Source organism: Salvelinus namaycush, chromosome 16 (genome assembly GCF_016432855.1).
Source record: "Salvelinus namaycush isolate Seneca chromosome 16, SaNama_1.0, whole genome shotgun sequence".
NCBI classification, from domain to species: Eukaryota; Metazoa; Chordata; class Actinopteri; order Salmoniformes; family Salmonidae; genus Salvelinus; species Salvelinus namaycush.
The window spans coordinates 46,847,594-46,865,706 of record NC_052322.1 but is presented as its reverse complement, the minus strand read 5'-3'; the positions used below and the strand labels follow the sequence as shown (position 1 = coordinate 46,865,706).

At 43.5% G+C, this 18,113-nt stretch overlaps 2 protein-coding genes and 1 non-coding gene across 14 annotated transcripts in view; 2 read left to right on the top strand and 1 right to left on the bottom strand.

Moving 5' to 3' along the window:
* LOC120061517 (tumor protein D54-like) overlaps window positions 1-4,033 on the top strand; it is a 31,560-nt gene extending 27,527 nt beyond the window's left edge. For 10 of the 12 annotated variants that reach the window (XM_039011417.1, XM_039011411.1, XM_039011418.1 and 7 more), the window contains one exon: window positions 1,306-4,033. In XM_039011417.1, the coding sequence (XP_038867345.1) occupies window positions 1,306-1,471 (166 nt within the window). In that variant the 3' untranslated portion in view covers window positions 1,472-4,033. The remainder of the gene's footprint in view (window positions 1-1,305) is intronic. The other 2 variants (XM_039011420.1, XM_039011421.1) reach the window with 1 other exon arrangement.
* A 5,549-nt stretch (window positions 4,034-9,582) lies between these two features.
* Window positions 9,583-9,654, bottom strand: trnae-cuc. Its single transcript has one exon. It is a non-coding gene; the product is annotated as a tRNA-Glu (tRNA).
* Window positions 9,655-9,940: 286 nt separating this feature from the next.
* Window positions 9,941-17,328, top strand: LOC120061516 (pancreatic progenitor cell differentiation and proliferation factor B-like). Its single transcript, XM_039011408.1, has 5 exons — window positions 9,941-10,121; window positions 11,220-11,312; window positions 12,289-12,366; window positions 13,547-13,646; window positions 16,843-17,328. The coding sequence occupies exons 2-5, from the start codon at window positions 11,258-11,260 to the stop codon at window positions 16,967-16,969; spliced, it is 360 nt and encodes a 119-aa protein (XP_038867336.1). The 5' UTR covers window positions 9,941-10,121; window positions 11,220-11,257; the 3' UTR covers window positions 16,970-17,328.
* Window positions 17,329-18,113: the final 785 nt, after the last annotated feature.

The following is an 18,113-nucleotide window of genomic DNA, read 5'->3' as shown; positions in this document are numbered from 1 at the left end:
CCTATAGGGCGACGCACAATTGGTCCCAGCGTTGTCCAGGTTTGGCCGGTTGTAGGCTGTCATTTGTGTGCATATAAGAATTTCTTCTTGACTTGACTTGCCTAGTTCAATAAAATCCTGCGGAAGAGTGTCACTTTAACGGTTTACCGGTGCTGCAGCACAGGCATTGTGAAAAGTGTACAACCTTTTTTAACGGGTGCTTGATCTATACAAATGTCAGAACAGTCTCACACAGCTCACCCTATTCTCTACAGTCTCTCACCCTGTTCTCTACAGTCTCTCACCCTGTTCTCTACAGTCTCTCACCCTGTTCTCTACAGTCTCTCACCCTGTTCTCTACAGTCTCTCACCCTGTTCTCTACAGTCTCTCACCCTGTTCTCTACAGTCTCTCACCCTGTTCTCTACAGTCTCTCACCCTGTTCTCTACAGTCTCTCACCCTGTTCTCTACAGTCTCTCACCCTGTTCTCTACAGTCTCTCACCCTGTTCTCTACAGTCTCTCACCCTGTTCGCTACAGTCTCTCACCCTGTTCGCTACAGTCTCTCACCCTGTTCGCTACAGTCTCTCACCCTGTTCTCTACAGTCTCTCACCCTGTTCTCTACAGTCTCTCACCCTGTTCTCTACAGTCTCTCACCCTGTTCTCTACAGTCTCTCACCCTGTTCGCTACAGTCTCTCACCCTGTTCGCTACAGTCTCTCACCCTGTTCTCTACAGTCTCTCACCCTGTTCGCTACAGTCTCTCACCCTGTTCGCTACAGTCTCTCACCCTGTTCTCTACAGTCTCTCACCCTGTTCTCTACAGTCTCTCACCCTGTATTCTACAGTCTCTCACCCTGTTCTCTACAGTCTCTCACCCTGTATTCTACAGTCTCTCACCCTGTATTCTACAGTCTCTCACCCTGTTCTCTACAGTCTCTCACCCTGTATTCTACAGTCTCTCACCCTGTTCTCTACAGTCTCTCACCCTGTATTCTACAGTCTCTCACCCTGTTCGCTACAGTCTCTCACCCTGTTCGCTACAGTCTCTCACCCTGTTCGCTACAGTCTCTCACCCTGTTCGCTACAGTCTCTCACCCTGTTCGCTACAGTCTCTCACCCTGTTCGCTACAGTCTCTCACCCTGTTCTCTACAGTCTCTCACCCTGTATTCTACAGTCTCTCACCCTGTTCTCTACAGTCTCTCACCCTGTTCGCTACAGTCTCTCACCCTGTTCGCTACAGTCTCTCACCCTGTTCGCTACAGTCTAACACAGCTCCTTTTTAAATTAAATGACTTAAGATTTACCATCTCTCTTCCTCTTCAGTACAAGGTGGTTGGAGCCAGAGGTAACGGTGAAGCTGTCCAGTCCCCAACCGACACAAACCCTGTTCAGGACAACGCACCCTTCTGAAGACCCCCCCCCCCCCCCCCCCCCTCTTTCTCATCACCGGGACTGTGACATCATCATCAAGAGCCTCATCACTGAGTGACACATGACCTTTGGCCTAAAGAAGTCACCCTCTAATCCACACATCACTCACTACTGCCTCCCTCACCTGACCGGCAAATGTAGTGCCCTCTATCATTAATACTACTGCCCAGTCCTAAATCACCCCTGTAGCCCCTACTCCGTAGCCCCTACCCTCTCCCTTGTGGACGACTGAAAGGACTGGATTGATGTGTGCAATATGTCAACAATTCCAGCTATGCTATGACAGGGCAAGGTGGATCCACTACCATGTTGTTTACTCTTATCTAGTTCCTTCAGATCGCCACAAGTGCCTTGTAGGTTAGGGGCTTAAAGGTCCGTTTTGAAATCTCCCTCAGCCCCCTCGCCTACTAAAAGCATGTGCATATCTCATCTCACTGTGCAAATACAAACTACCGCAAAATACAACCTGAGGTTACATAACATCAAATCACCACAGCTTGTAAAAGGAAAAAAAACTAAGTTAAACCATTTTGTATTATAAAACAATTTTACACTGCTTTGCATAATGTTTTTACATGACTTATCTATATGTATAAATATGAATAAATATATTATGATCAATACTGCCAGTCGGCATTCATCGGTAGGTATGGCGGACGTGGAGGCTCAAACAAGAAAGCAAATAAAAGGAAAATAAAAACACTACGACTACAACAATGATCAGTTTGGTGCCCTGCTGAGCATTCTATTTCTGTTTTGGTGCCCTGCTGAGCATTCTATTTCTGTTTTGGTGCCCTGCTGAGCATTCTATTTCTGTTTTGGTGCCCTGCTGAGCATTCTATTTCTGTTTTGGTGCCCTGCTGAGCATTCTATTTCTGTTTTGGTGCCCTGCTGAGCATTCTATTTCTGTTTTGGTGCCCTGCTGAGCATTCTATTTCTGTTTGGTGCCCTGCTGAGCATTCTATTTCTGTTTGGTGCCCTGCTGAGCATTCTATTTCTGTTTTGGTGTAAAGACCAGTTTCTACCTTCATCAGATGGCTATCTTTAGGCCTTACTCCTTCAGTCTTACTGCTTTCTGTTACTTTGCTGGTATAAAATAAATGTACGTTTTTCTATTCTTCATCTGGAAGTTGTAGAATAGCGTTTAACCTGGGAGGTGTTTGCTTTCTCTATTTTTATTTGTGGGCTCAAGTGCTTACTGTTGTTGTGCCACATCTGAAATGATCAACGGTCAAAGACAGCTCTCTGTGTCCACCATTTTATTATAAGAATTGTCCGCGTGCCTCAGCTGTAACCCCACCACACACTCCTGTACCCAGACGTACTCCTACCCACCCTGTGACTCGCTCTACTGTTATATCAACAACACTTTCTGTTTAGCCAGTGTGCACTAACCCAGTCTCTTTACACTATAAAGAACAGCTACCTGTTCCCTAGCTGACAACCTTCAACTCAACATGAAATAGCTTCTATTGGTTTGTTGACAACGTCACTTTTGTTATTTTCAACATGATGTATCTACGTAGATTGTATTTTTTCTCCCCCCCCCCCCCCCCCCCCCCAATTTAGTGCTCTTACATTTCTGTCCAGGGGATGGAGTATTCATTTACCCTTTAACTTTTTAGTTTAGTTTTTTAAATTTAGTAGTGATTTATATTTAGGTTGTGTTTTTCATGTCTCAAAAACAAAATTTATATTTAGGTTGTTTTTGTATTTAATTGCCATCTGTAAATCGTTGCCAATATTTAATATCTGCCTGACAGATCTCTCAACGCAAAACTATAGTTATTCCATAGATCGTAGTAAACCTATCTGGACCGGTTTCCCCCCCCCCCCCCAGACACTCATCAGACAGAGCATTTCCGTCAGGAATGCGTTTTAGTCCAGGACTAAGCTTAATCTGTGTTGACAGACAGGGCCTCCTAAGGCAACCCAATTTATGTTTTGTTCAATTTATTGGCAAAAAAACATCTGATCGGTCAAAAGACCAATTTAGTGGCAAAAGATCAGAATTGGCCTCCGTGTGTAAACGCAGCCTTAGTGTATTCAGTTTTCTATTGTCTCTGGTTATGACATAGCAAGGAAAAAGGAAGATGTATCCATAGATTGTGTTGAGCTGCAAAGACATTGTTTGGGTCTAATGTACATTTTTGGGACGCCACGGCTGAATTTGTTAACACATTTATTGAAGGCATGTACAATGTTTGGGGATGATAGAAGGAATATATATATATATATAGCTTTATTTAGAATGGGAGCCTAGTTGTAGACATTTTAAATGGATAAGATACGAGCATGGTGGATGAATTCAATGTTGGTTTGTCATATGTGGAGAATATCAATAAAGCATTCCTTTAAACAAAGGAGAATTGTGGGGAAATGTTCAAATTTGATCAATCAATCCAATATTTTTTTTTAATTTAAAACCCTTTTCCTCAGTAGTTCTTTACTGTTACCTGGCCTACACCCCAAAGTGCAAGCGAGAGCACAGTGGCCGGGCAAAGGGCCTAGAGCGGGGAGCACGGGCAAGGGCCCAGAGCGGGGATCAAACTACTGAACAAAAATATAGATGCTGGTCCCATGTTTTCATGAGCTGAAATAAAACAACTTATTTCTCTTATATTGTGCACAAATGTGTTTACATCCCTGTTAGTGAGTGTTTTCTCCTTTTGCCAAGATGATGATCCATCCACCTGACAGCTGTGGCATATCAAGAAGCTGATTTTAAATGGTATTCATTGGGCAAAAATGTTTAATCAAATAAAATGTTATTGGTCACATGCACATATTTAGCTGATGTAATTGTAGGTGTAGTGAAACGCTTGCGTTCCTAGCTCCAACGGTATCTAACACACATCTAAAAGTAAACAATTCAATTAAGAATTATATTAGGACGAGCATTGTAGGAGTGGCATTGCCTAAAATACAGTAGAATAGAATACATTATGTAAACATTAAAGTGACTGTTCCATTATTTAAAGTGGCCAGTGATTCCATGCCTATGTACAGTGGGCTCCAAAATTACTGGCAATGCACAAACAATACTTAAAGTATATAAACAATATAATTATAGATAAACTCAAAATACCAGTGGGAGAAATACTGTACTTTATTAATGTTTCAATGGAACCCAACAAAATAATTTATTGATTTTTAATTCAATCTTCTCCAATTCAAGGTTTCACAATTAATGGCACCCTTAAAGATTATTGTAAATAACATCTACCAAAATAAAATGAGAAATAAAATGCCACTTAAGTTTATCTAAGTCTTAAGGAACTAGATTGAGCCGTAACATCACTTCCTGTTTCACTAGGGTATAAAAATGAGGTAACACGTATGCAATATCCTGCTGTCATCCAACACCATGAAGAAAAAGGAACTGTCAGTTCAAAAGAGACAGATGGTCGTAGACCTTCATAAATCTGGTAATGGCTACAAGAAGAACCACAAACGATTGAATATACCACTGAGAACTGTCAGGGCAATTATTAGGAAATTCAAAAGATATGGAACAGTTGAAAACCTCACGGGTAGAGGACGCAAATGCATTTTGACCCCCAGTTTAGGGAGGAGGATGGTGAAAGAAGCAACAAAATCTCCAAGAATCACTGTGAAAGAATTGCAGGCCTTGGTGGCGTCTTGGGGTCACCAGGGTTCAAGAAGCACTATTGGACACCACCTCCACAACCACAGGCTCTTTGGAAGGGTTGCCAGAAGAAAACCCTTTCTGACCCCAAGACACAGACGCAAGCGCTTGGAGTTTGCCAAACGTCATTTAAATTATGACTGGAAGAAGGTGCTCTGGTCAGATGAGACAAATATTGAACGTTTTGGTCAGATACAGCATCGGCATGTTTGGCGTCGAAACAGATGCATACAAGGAGAGGCACCTCATACCCACGGTGAAACAGAGATGCAGACAAGGAGAGGCACCTCATACCCACGGTGAAACAGAGATGGAGACAAGGAGAGGCACCTCATACCCACGGTGAAACAGAGATGCAGACAAGGAGAGGCACCTCATACCCACGGTGAAACAGATGCAGACAAGGAGAGGCACCTCATACCCACGGTGAAACAGAGATGCAGACAAGGAGAGGCACCTCATACCCACGGTGAAACAGATGCAGACAAGGAGAGGCACCTCATACCCACGGTGAAACAGAGATGCAGACAAGGAGAGGCACCTCATACCCACGGTGAAACAGAGATGCAGACAAGGAGAGGCACCTCATACCCACGGTGAAACATGGAGTGGGGTCGGTGACGTTTTGGGGCTGTTTTATTCCAGAGGTCATGGTGTACTGGTTAAGATTGATGGCATAATGAATTCCACCAAGTATCAGGCAATTTTGGATGACAATCTAGTTGCCTCTGCCAGAAGGCTGGGACTTGGCCGTCGGTGGACTTTCCCACAAGACAATGACCCGAAACATACCTCAAGATCCACACAAATGGTTCTGTGACAACAAAATCAATGTTCTGCCATGGCCATCTCAGTCGCCGGACCTCAATCCAATCGAAAACCAGTGGGCTGAGTTGAAGAGGGCAGTTGATAAGCACAAACCCAAGAATGTGAAGGATCTTGAAAGGATCTGCATAGAGGAATGGTCCAAAATCCCTCCAAATGTGTTCCTTAACCTTGTCAAACATTACAGGAAAAGACTCCATGTTATTATCCTTGCCAGAGGTGGTGGCACTAAGTACTAAATGAGGAGTGTCATTAATTATAAAACCTTGATTTTGATGAAATGTATTTTGTATTAAATAATTGTATGATTTTGGTGGGTTCCATTGAAACATTAATAAAGTACAGTATTTCTCACATTTTGGTATTTTGAGTTTCTCTATAATTATATTGTTTCTTTTATTAAGTATTGTTTGTGCATTGCCAGTCATGGGTGCCAGTGATTTTGGAGTCCACTGTGTACAGGGCAGCAGGGTTGAGTAACCGGGTGGTAGCCGACTAGGGATTGCTATTCAACAGTCTGATGGCCTTGAGATAGAAGTTGTTTTTCAGTCTCTCGGTCCCAGCTGACCTCGCCTTCTGGATGGTAGCGGGGTGAACAGGCAGTGGCTCGGGTGGTTGTTGTCCTTGATGATCTTTTTGGCCTTCCTGTGACATCGGGTGGTGTAGGTGTCCTGGACGGTAGGTAGTTTGCCCCCGGTGATGCGTTGGACAGACCGCACTACCCTCTGGAGAGCCCTGTGGTTGCAGTCGGTGCAGTTGTCGTACCAGGCGGTGATACAGCCCGACAGGATGCTCTCAATTGTGACAAGCCAAGTATCTTCAGCCTCCTGAGGTTGAAGAGGCATCTGGAAAATTCACCCACAAATAACTTTATATACCGGCATACACTATATATATATATTTATACTGTACAAAAATGTGTGGATTCGGCTACTTCAGCCACACACGTTGCTGACAGGTATATCAAATCGAGCACACATCCATGCAATCTCCATAGACAAACATTGGCAGTAGAATGGCCTTACTGCAGAGCTCCGAGCTCCAAATCGAGCACCGTCATAGGATGCCACTTTTCCAACAAGTCAGTCAGTCAAATTTCTGCCCTGCTAGAGCTGCCCCGGTCAACTGTAAGTGCTGTTATTGTGAAGTGGAAACGTCTACGAGCAACAACGGCTCAGTCGCGAAGTGGTAGACCACACAAGCTCACAAAACGGGACTATCCTCGGTTGAAACACTCACTACCGAGTTCCAAACTGCCTCTGGAAGCAATATCAGTACAAGAACTGTTCGTCGGGAGCTTCATGAAATGGGTTTCCATGGCCGAGCAGCTGCACACAAGCCTAAGATCACCATGCGCAATGCCAAGCGGTGTAAATCTCGCCACCATTGGACTCTGGAGCAGTCTGGAGTGAGGAATCACGCTTCACCATCTGGCAGTCCGACGGACGAATCTGGGTTTGGCGGATGCCAGGAGAAAGCTACTTGCCCGAATGCATAGTGCTATAAAGTTTGGTGGAGGTGGAATAATGGTCTGTGGCTGTTTTTCATGGTTTGGGCCCCTTAGTTCCAGTGAAGGGAAATCTTAACGCTACAGCATACAATGACATTCTAGACGATTCTGTGCTTTCAACTTTGTGGCAACAGTTTGGGGAAGGCCCTTTCCTGTTTCAGCATGACAATGCCCTTGTGCACAAAGTAAGGTCGAGATCGGTGTGGAAGATCTTGATTGGCCTGCACAGAGCCCTGACCTCAACCCCCATCAAACACCTTTGGGATGAATTGAAACGCCGACTGCGAGCCAGGCCTAATCGCCCAACATCAGTGCCGGACCTCACTAATGCTCTTGTAGCTGAATGGAAGCAAGTCCCCCGCAGCAATGTTCCAACATCTAGTGGAAAGCCTTCCCAGAAGAGTGGAGGCTGTTATAGCAGCAATGTTCCAACATCTAGAGGAAAGCCTTCCCTGGAGGCTGTTGTAGCAGCAAAGGGGGGGGACCAACTCCATATTAATGCCCATGATTTTTGAATGAGATGTTTGACGAGCAGATGTCCACATACTTTTGGTCATGTAGTGTAGTGACTAAAACATTTTATTTGAAACCTTTCTTACATTTGTATACAATCTCATAGGCTTATGTCTATTATGAGTGGGAGTACTTGGGAACAGATTTCCAAAAATGAAAATCACTTTGAGGCTGTTTTCCTGGTGTTTTTACAGTCTTTAATGTCATAGAATGAAAATTAAACACAAAAAAAATGTTTAATTAGAAATGTTTTTGCTCCTAAAAGTTGGGGGCCCCTGGGCCAAATTCGGTTTGGGGATCCCTGGCTGATATCAATGTGAAAGTTAGGGAAAATACAATAAATAACTAACATATTGTAGTTTCTCAGGTCTTATTGTGACACCCAGACACCAAAACGAGCCATTCACACACATAATTCATTACTTCGGTAAGATATGGGTGTAAATTGTTTCCTTGGTCGCTTTTGTGGTGAACTATATTATTAGATTTGTCTTACAGCTAAGGGTAAGTTAAATGTCTTGAGCTGGTACAGTAACAAATACCAATCCCCACAAAGCCTAAATAAATACCATTAAAATTCACAGACCTTAACGTAGCCTGACAATAAACGTTCTGCATTTATACCCTGAACCTGTTATAGCTAGAAGAGCTCTGGGAGTGTGGTGCAAGGAAAATAACCTCTCACTCAATATCAACAAAACAAAGGAGATGATCGTGGACTTAAACTGCAGAGGGAGCACCCCCCCGCCCCCCCCCCCCCCCCCCCCCCCCCCCCCCATCCACGTCGACGGGACAGCAGTGTAGCTTCAAGTTCCTCGGCGTACTCATCACTGACAAACTGAAATGTTCCACCCACACAGACAGTGTGGCGAAGAAGGCACAACAGTGCCTCTTCAACCTCAGGAGGCTGAAGAAATTTGGCTTGGCACCTATAACCCTCACAAACTTTTACAGATGTACAATTTAGAGCATCCTGTCGGGCTGTATCACCGCCTGATAAAGCAACTGCCCCCGCCCGCAACCGCAGGGCTCTCCAGAGGGTGGTGCGGTCTGCCCAACGCATCACCGGGGGCAAACTGCCTGCCCTCCAGGACACCTGCAGCACCGGATGTCACAGGAAGGCCAAAAAGATCATCAAGGACAACAACCACCCGAGCCACTGTCTGTTCACCCCGCTATAACCCAGAAGGCAAGGTCAATACAGGTGCATCAAAGCTGCGACCGAGAGACTGAAAAACGTCTATCTCAAGGCCATCAGACTGTTAAATAGCCATCACTAGCACATTAGAGCCTGCTGTCTATAGGCATAGACTTGAAATCACTGGCCACTTTAAGGAATGGAACACTAGTCACTTTAACAATGTTTACATATCTTGCTTTACTCATCTCATACTGTATTCTATACTATCTACTGTATCTTAGTCTATGCCGCTTTGACATTGCTCATCCATATATTTATATATTCTTAATTCATCATTCCTTTACTTAGATATGTATGTACTGGGTATATATTGTGAAATTGTTAGATATTACTGCTCTGTTGGAGCTAGAAACACAAGCATTTCGAAACATCCCCATACATTGCTTCAACACGTGTATGTGACCAATAAAATTTGATTTGAAGAGGACGTGTAAGGTTTCTTCCATAGGAGGTCTGTTGATAAAACAGTTGTTCCCTGACCGGGAATCGAACCCGGGCCGCGGCGGTGAGAGCGCCGAATCCTAACCACTAGACCACCAGGGAAGGTGTAGTCTTGTGTTGATTGAACCCTTATCGTAAGGTAAACATAGTAATTGTTGACAGATAAATATGTATATTTTTACAATTGTTGACGGATAAATATGTATTTATTTACTATATTTTATAAATAGTTTGTCACAGAGATTGCTCTAGTTCGCTCAAACAGTTTTTTTTCTAAGCAAACAAACTCAGTCAACTCACTGCACGTCGTGCACGATCGAAGATCAAACTCCGCCTGGTCTGACCAGCGAGTGTCACCTCGTAGTATAAAACCACTCGCCAATCCTTCATTCTGGCAGAACATTTACTGCTGATATAGTTCACTACTATCGCAGGGTCGTTAGAGGGTTTTATTTACCCCAAATCTATTTTTCAAATGGGCCCCGTCGCCTAGCGTTAACTCCCCTACTAGCCTCGCCGATTGAGTTGGGTGCTATTTAACATCAACACGTCTCTTGGGTAACAAACAGGTGAGATTTGCTTGAAACGGCAGTTTGATGATGAATGCAGCGATGCTAAGTTAGCTAGCTAATGCTAATGATGCTCGTCATATGATGCACTTGTTGTTTAGGACATTTGCTTTGTATTTGACAACAGCACGAAGTCATCATGATTTCAGTCTTCCAGACTTATCATTTTTTTTCTGTAATTTGTTTGCAGCTACACTCACTTTCATGTTATTGTTTGCCAACATTACCTAGGAAGATTTGCTTTTGACATTTTTTTCTCGAGAATGTCATTTTTAGGCCTTTCGTCCCAAATGGACAACATGTTCTTCTAGCTAACGTTAGTCGAGTTGGCTTTTTCTTCAACAACAGGCCACCAAATGATGTTATGTTTCTAAACTCAAGTTTGTCATTTTCGTAAACATTTTTTTAAGAATGGGAACATTGTAAGTTAACGTTAGCTAGCAAAGTATAGTTAGGCGCCTAGCTAACTATATCTAACGTTAGCTAGCTAGTTATGTACCACCAGCGAATGGCAGTTGTTAATTGAAATCATGGTTAGGTTTAGGTCGAATGGTCCCTGAGTTTAGCACAGCCACATCAGTGAGATATTGTAATTTTGGGGCGACAATGGTTAGACCGTTGGGTGGTTAGACGGTTCGTCCGGTAACCGAAAGGTTAATTGGATCGAATCACGGAGCTGACAAGGTAAAAACCTGTCGTTGTGCCCCTGAACAAGGCAGTTAACCCACTTTTCCCTGGTAGGCCGTTATTGTAGATAAGAATTTGTTCTTAACTGACTTGTCTAGTTTAAACAAAGGTAAATTACATTTAAAAAAGACCTTGTCATTTGTGTTTAGTAGTATCAGATGCCTACGTTAGTCACAGAACAGATGGTAGCCTACACACTAACAATTTGAGGCAGCCTTGCCAGTAATGATTGCTTCAATATTTATCATATAGATAAGTGTGAGAGGTGATTCTTATTGCGTGTTACTGTATGTACTTAGCCAGCCATGCATTATGAAGAACTGGCTAGGAACTACATCGTTGTAAAAAAAAAACTTGTGCTATAATGTCTGGCTATGTACAAATGTCTGACTTAGTCTCCCATTCTTCCAGGGTTTCTATCTTACGCACTATTCAACAAGATCTGAAGAATGGCAGCGATCAACGCAGGCGGTTCTCTTGTTGCTACCAATGACTACTACCGAAGTGAGTAGCTCTCGGGCCGGGGCATGTCTTTACAAACGAAGCCCTCGGGTCCTAACTCAATCACGCTCCTTCAGTGTGATTTTCCTTTGTCTTTGGAAGCATTGAAAACTGGCACGCAAGTAAAAAAATATATATCAGTATCAGGTCAAAAGTTTGGATACACCTACAGTTTTAATACATTTTTATTATTTTCTACATTGTAGAATAATAGTGAAGACCTCAACTATGAAATAACACATATGGAATCATGTAGTAACCAAAAAAAGTGTTAAACAAATCAAAATACTTCTTCAAAGTAGCCACCCTTTGCCTTGACAGCTTTGCACACTTTTGGCATTCTCTCAACCAACTTAATTCTTTGTTGAAATTTAACCTTTATTTAACCTTTATTTTCATGAGGTAGTCACCTGGAATGCATTTCAATTAACAGGTGCACTTTGTTAAAAGTTAATTTGTGGAATTTCTTTCCTTAATGCATTTGTGCCAATCAGTTGTTTTGTGACAAGGTATGGGGGGGGGGTATACAGAAGAGAGCCCTATTTGGTATAAGACCAAGTCCATATTATGGCAAGAACATCTCAAATAAGCAAAGAGAAACGACAGTCCATTACTTTAAGACATGAAGATCAATCAATCTGGAAAAATTCAAGAACTTTGAAAGTTTCTTCAAATGCAGTCGCAAAAACCATCAAGTGCTATGATAACTGTCTCTCATGAGGATCGCCACAGGAAAAGAAGACACAGATTTACCTCTGCTGTAGAGGATAAGTTCATTAGAGTTAACTGCACCTCAGAAATTGTGGGGATCAAACCTCTTGGTCATGAATGGGTTGTATTGTCCAGCCCTATCCTGATCCAGTGACAGGAGTATGGATTGATCCTGTGACAATAGCCTAGATCTGGAGTGGGCTTGTAAAGGTGCTGAATGAGTTGTCCTGTACGAACCTAACAGTCCTATTGGTTTAACTTTCCCCAGGGCGCATCGGCTCCACCTCCAGCAGCAGCTCCTGTGGCAGTTCAGAGTACAGTGGGGAGGTCATTCCACACCATCCAGGTACACAAGCATATGGGTGATGGTGGGGAATGTGTTTGATGGTGTAGGGACTGTGTTCAGGGGTGGTACTGGGAGATAACCCAAACTGGTGGGGTAGGGCTGTGTTCAGGGGTCGTACTGGGAGATAACCCAAACTGGTGGGGTAGGGACTGTGTTCAGGGGTGGTACTGGGAGATGACCCAAACTGTAGGTCTATAAAAGTTCCAGTTTGAGGATTTCTAATTGTCCTAATGCACCACCACTTACGTGCCTCAGAGCTTCTCAATGTATTTTTATGGTCACCACAGTCTAGTTCCTCACTGTATTTGAAAAAAATATTTCCAACACTCTCGTTCTCTCGGTAGTGAAATGGCAACGTATTGCTGATCCCATATATCCAGCGGAAACGTCATAGAATAGACTATCTGAACACTTCTCCCTGGCTCAAATACAGCTGTGTATTACAGCAAAACTACTTGTCTAAATTACACTATAGTGACCAGGAAATACGATGACATCGCTAAAGTAGTCAAATATTTAGTAGGGAACAACTCTGTCGGCGTTAACATGTCATCAAACTTTAGACGGTTGGCAATGTTGACATTAGCTAGTAAAGTTTGTCAAAAATAGCTGGCAATGCTAGCAAGCGTTATACTCCATCTTAAGTCAATCTGGTGACATCAAAATGATGAGAAAATGTTTTTCCTAATTATTTGCCTCCTTTTTGAATGTCATTGTATTTCCAAGCCACTGTAATGCACCTTTTTGAAATCGTCATCGGCGCTCATTGATGATGCATTGAGTAGAATGCTCAGTCGGGCATCCGTCCAAAACGAACATTCAAAACTATATTGTGACGAAACGCACAACTCGGGAATAGCGAGTGCTCAAGTCAGACAGAGCGAGGAAGACCGGCGAAGGAGAGAAATTAAAGATTTTTTTTTTTACTGAACCAACTGCCATGTGTAGCTAATTAGATTTTTTTTTATAGAGGGTATTTATTTTTATCGGGGTAATTTCAGATCTGGTCTGTATTTTTACATATTTTCACACCGGTCCGTGGCCACCGAGCGTGATCCGATCCGAGGGTCAACTATAGAATCTTCGGGTAATCGGGTTACTGTATATCCGTGAAAATGTAATTGTCTTATGTTTAGTCATTTTATATGTTTTTGACCTAGTTGTTAATCTTGTTTCTCAGGTCTGCCCAAACAAGATTCTGGACATTGGTGGTCCAGCTTCTTCTTTGGGAAGCAGAACCAGCCAGGAATGACCACTCTGACAGAGGAGGCCAAGCAGAAGTAAGTTAAAGTAGGGAAATGTGGGTAATGGACCTCTTACCTATTCAAAACACTTCAGAATGTTCTTGACTTATCCCCTGGTTCCATTGCGCTCCCTGGGGGGTTAAAATCAACATTGCTTTTAGAGCTGAACTGAACGTACCAACTCTTATGCAACATACTCTCAGAAGCACAGTGCACTTTGTTTCATGTCTGTAGGTTTTACCATTGCTGAGATATTACAATTTGTGTGTGTGTCTGAATTCTGGGTCGAAAGGTCACAGGATATGATGCACAGGTCAATGGCAAAGCCTTTTTTCCAAAAAATGGTGCCAAAATGACACTGGGTGGACTCGGATTAACAAACGGAAATATCTTGAGATGGGGAAAGTCATTTTCAGGAGTTAACTGGAATTTGAGAGGGAGACATTTCCTGAGTTACAGTTCATAAAAGGAAATCGGTCATTTTAAATAAATTAGGCCCTAATCAATGGATTTCACATGACCGGGCAGGGGTGCAGCCATGGGTGGGCCTGGAATGTCACAGGCACACACACTGGGGATCCAGGCCCAGCCAATCAGTTTTCCCCCACAAAAGGGCTTTATTACAGACAGAAATACTCCTCTGTTTTATCAGCTGTCCGGGTGGCTGGTTTTAGACATACTGCCACATTATCTAAAATGGCGCTGAGTGCGGCTTATGGTAGAGAATTTAACATTAAATTCAATTGCACACTCCCTCAACTTGAGACATCTGTGGCATTGTGTTGTGTGACAAAACTGCACATTTTTAAAGAGGCCTTTTATTGTACCCAGCAGAAGGTGCACCTGTGTAATGATCATGCTGTTTAATCATGATATGCCACACCTGTCAGGTGGATTAATTATCTTGGCAAAGGAGAAACGCTCATTAAAAGGAATGTAAAGAAATTTGTGCACAACATTTGAGAATATGTTTTTTGAGTTTGTCAAGTTCTGGGATCTTTTATTTCATGAAACATGGGACCAATGTTTTACATGTTGCGTTTATATTTGTGTGTGTATAATACAAATTGCATGTTAATTTATGCATGTAGTTCATGTAATATGCATTCAATCTTTGACAAATTAGTTAGAAAAAATTCCCATAAGTTTTTTTTAGTTTTTTTTTTACCTAATGCAGTAAAGTTAGGCAAGCTACTGATCTAACCAGAGGTAATACTTTTAGGGTTTTAGTGTGCTTGTTACAACTCTTACGGAATTCGACTTGACCTAATCACATTTATTTTCCTTCTGCCCACCTTTTTTGATACTATTTCAATGCATTCCAATGGCCATAGCCTTTCAATGGAGAAATGTCCATTCATAGCTCCTCCCACACCTATGCTAGACTCAGCAAAACCGTTAACCCCGCCCTCACACTATGATTGGTGAGGTGACTAAACTTCCTGATAGCTACTCTAGTAAAGGTGAGATTGCAAGTGTTCATAAATGGAAAAACAAACAGATTCTTAGTTGGGCCTTTTTATTAGCAGCAAAGGTGCGTATCTTAGGTTACATAGTCCCATAGTGAACGTACTTACATTTTATACAGACTAATTGGACAGAAGAGGTGTAGACAAGGCCATCCAGAATACAGGCTTATTAATATCAAACAAATAAAAACAAGAATGAGCATCTGTAATTTCACACAAATGTGCGCGTAGCAGGGTTCACATATTCACGTGTAGCCTACCTCCTTGTAGAATCGTTATCCAGATTTTCATATCCTTATACTGTCCTTTTTCCCACACCGGGATTTACGGTATTACTGGCTTAGTACACAAGGGGGTACAACAAAAATGCCAAAGCCCATTGGGCGTCTTACCAGAATGCTAGCGAAATTTGCACACGTAAGCAAAATACCAGGTCTTTATAAGTGTTGTGAAACAACTTCAACTAGTGGTAAATTCATTAGCTGACATTTCCAAACTCTTATTAGGGTGTTGTCTTGCTTCATGAATAATCCCTCCTGGGTCCCTCACTATGACAGCTTTCTAAGGCATAATCCTCATGACAGTTTCATCTACAGCATTAAGCAAGGTGCTACCTGCTGAATACAACACCAGTTTTCCTTGTTCTCAACCTCTCTCTCTCTAACCAACTCCTCCTCGCTCACACTCAACCTCTCTCTCTCCCTAACCAACTCCTCCTCGCTCACACTCAACCTCTCTCTCTCCCTAACCAACTCCTCCTCGCTCACACTCAACCTCTCTCTCTCTCTAACCAACTCCTCCTCGCTCACACTCAACCTCTCTCTCTCTAACCAACTCCTCCTCGCTCACACTCAACCTCTCTCTCTCTCTCTCTCTCCCTAACCAACTCCTCCTCGCTCACACTCAACCTCTCTCTCTCTCTCTCCCTAACCAACTCCTCCTCGCTCACACTCAACCTCTCTCTCTCTCCCTAACCAACTCCTCCTCTCTCTCTCTCTCCCTAACCAACTCCTCCTCGCTCACACTCAACCTCTCTCTCTCTCCCTAACCAACTCCTCCTCGCTCACACTCAACCTCTCTCTCTCTCTCTCTCCCTAACCAACTCCTCCTCTCTCACACTCAACCTCTCTCTCTCTCCCTAACCAACTCCTCCTCGCTCACACTCAACCTCTCTCTCTCTCTCTCTCCCTAACCAACTCCTCCTCGCTCACACTCAACCTCTCTCTCTCTCTCTCTCTCCCTAACCAACTCCTCCTCGCTCACACTCAACCTCTCTCTCTCTCCCTAACCAACTCCTCCTCTCTCTCTCTCTCCCTAACCAACTCCTCCTCGCTCACACTCAACCTCTCTCTCTCTCCCTAACCAACTCCTCCTCGCTCACACTCAACCTCTCTCTCTCTCTCTCTCCCTAACCAACTCCTCCTCTCTCACACTCAACCTCTCTCTCTCTCCCTAACCAACTCCTCCTCTCTCACACTCAACCTCTCTCTCTCTCTCTCTCCCTAACCAACTCCTCCTCTCTCTCTCTCCCTAACCAACTCCTCCTCTCTCTCTCTCTCCCTAACCAACTCCTCCTCGCTCACACTCAACCTCTCTCTCTCTCCCTAACCAACTCCTCCTCGCTCACACTCAACCTGTCCTCCATCCCTGGGAATTGAACTGGCGACCTTTGCATTGTTAGTCTTACCAACTGAGTCACGCAGGTCATCCTTACCTCTCCCCATTTTTTTGCTTTGCTCTCACACTCGACCTCTGTCTTCCAGGGCGGCGGCCATGACTGTGACCAACGGCCAGGTGACCTGCGTTGCCAGGGAGATGGTGATGAAGAGGCAGGTCAGCGGCGGCAGCAAAGCCGGGAGGTCCGAGCCGGGGAGTCCACCCTCCTCCTGAGAGATGGGACAAACGCTAGGAGACGGGAGGCTGCGTCCCCATTCCCTAAACGACTTGATTCTGTTCCATCCTCCACACTACATAGAATGTATGCCTGTTACATTGCTTCATACTAGGTAGTATGGATATTGGAACACACACCCTTTTTTTTTTTTGTCTTAGTAGGACAGGCTGACAATGATCCTTGTTTTTTTTTGTATCCCTTTTTTTTAAATCTATGAACAAAATATATATATTAAAAAAAACTTTTTTACATTTGTACTTGTCTGTAACACCGTGGTGCCCTCGTAACTTTTGTTAACTTCTCCACTTTGTCACCCTGTGATTGCAGATGTCTAGTAAAAGTCGCCTCAGCCTAATTATGGACTTGTCTGTCATTTCTGTTTTCTTTCAATGGAATTTATTGCTCTGAAAACAATGTTGGTATGCCAAACAGTCAACATTAACCTGGGCACTCAGTATCCATCAGTCAACCTTTATCCATCAGTCAACATTAACCTGGGCACTCAGTATCCATCAGTCAACATTAACCTGGGCACTCAGTATCCATCAGTCAACATTAACCTGGGCACTCAGTATCCATCAGTCAACATTAACCTGGGCACTCAGTATCCATCAGTCAACATTAACCTGGGCACTCAGTATCCATCAGTCAACCTTTATCCATCAGTCAACATTAACCTGGGCACTCAGTATCCATCAGTCAACATTAACCTGGGCACTCAGTATCCATCAGTCAACATTAACCTGGGCACTCAGTATCCATCAGTCAACATTAACCTGGGCACTCAGTATCCATCAGTCAACATTAACCTGGGCACTCAGTATCCATCAGTCACCATTAACCTGGGCACTCAGTACCCAACAGTCAACATTAACCTGGGCACTCAGTACCCAACAGTCAACATTAACCTGGGCACTCAGTACCCAACAGTCAACATTAACCTGGGCACTCAGTATCCATCAGTCAACATTAACCTGGGCACTCAGTATCCATCAGTCACCATTAACCTGGGCACTCAGTACCCAACAGTCAACATTAACCTGGGCACTCAGTACCCAACAGTCAACATTAACCTGGGCACTCAGTATCCATCAGTCAACATTAACCTGGGCACTCAGTATCCATCAGTCACCATTAACC

Bases quoted from the DNA above. Each gene is read 5' to 3' on its own strand.
- LOC120061516 (XM_039011408.1), top strand. From the start codon at position 11,258: ATGGCAGCGATCAACGCAGGCGGTTCTCTTGTTGCTACCAATGACTAC. The intron at 11,313-12,288 runs GTGAGTAGCTCT...AACTTTCCCCAG, and splicing joins TACCAATGACTACTACCGAA to GGCGCATCGGCTCCACCTCC. The intron at 12,367-13,546 runs GTACACAAGCAT...CTTGTTTCTCAG, and splicing joins GGTCATTCCACACCATCCAG to GTCTGCCCAAACAAGATTCT.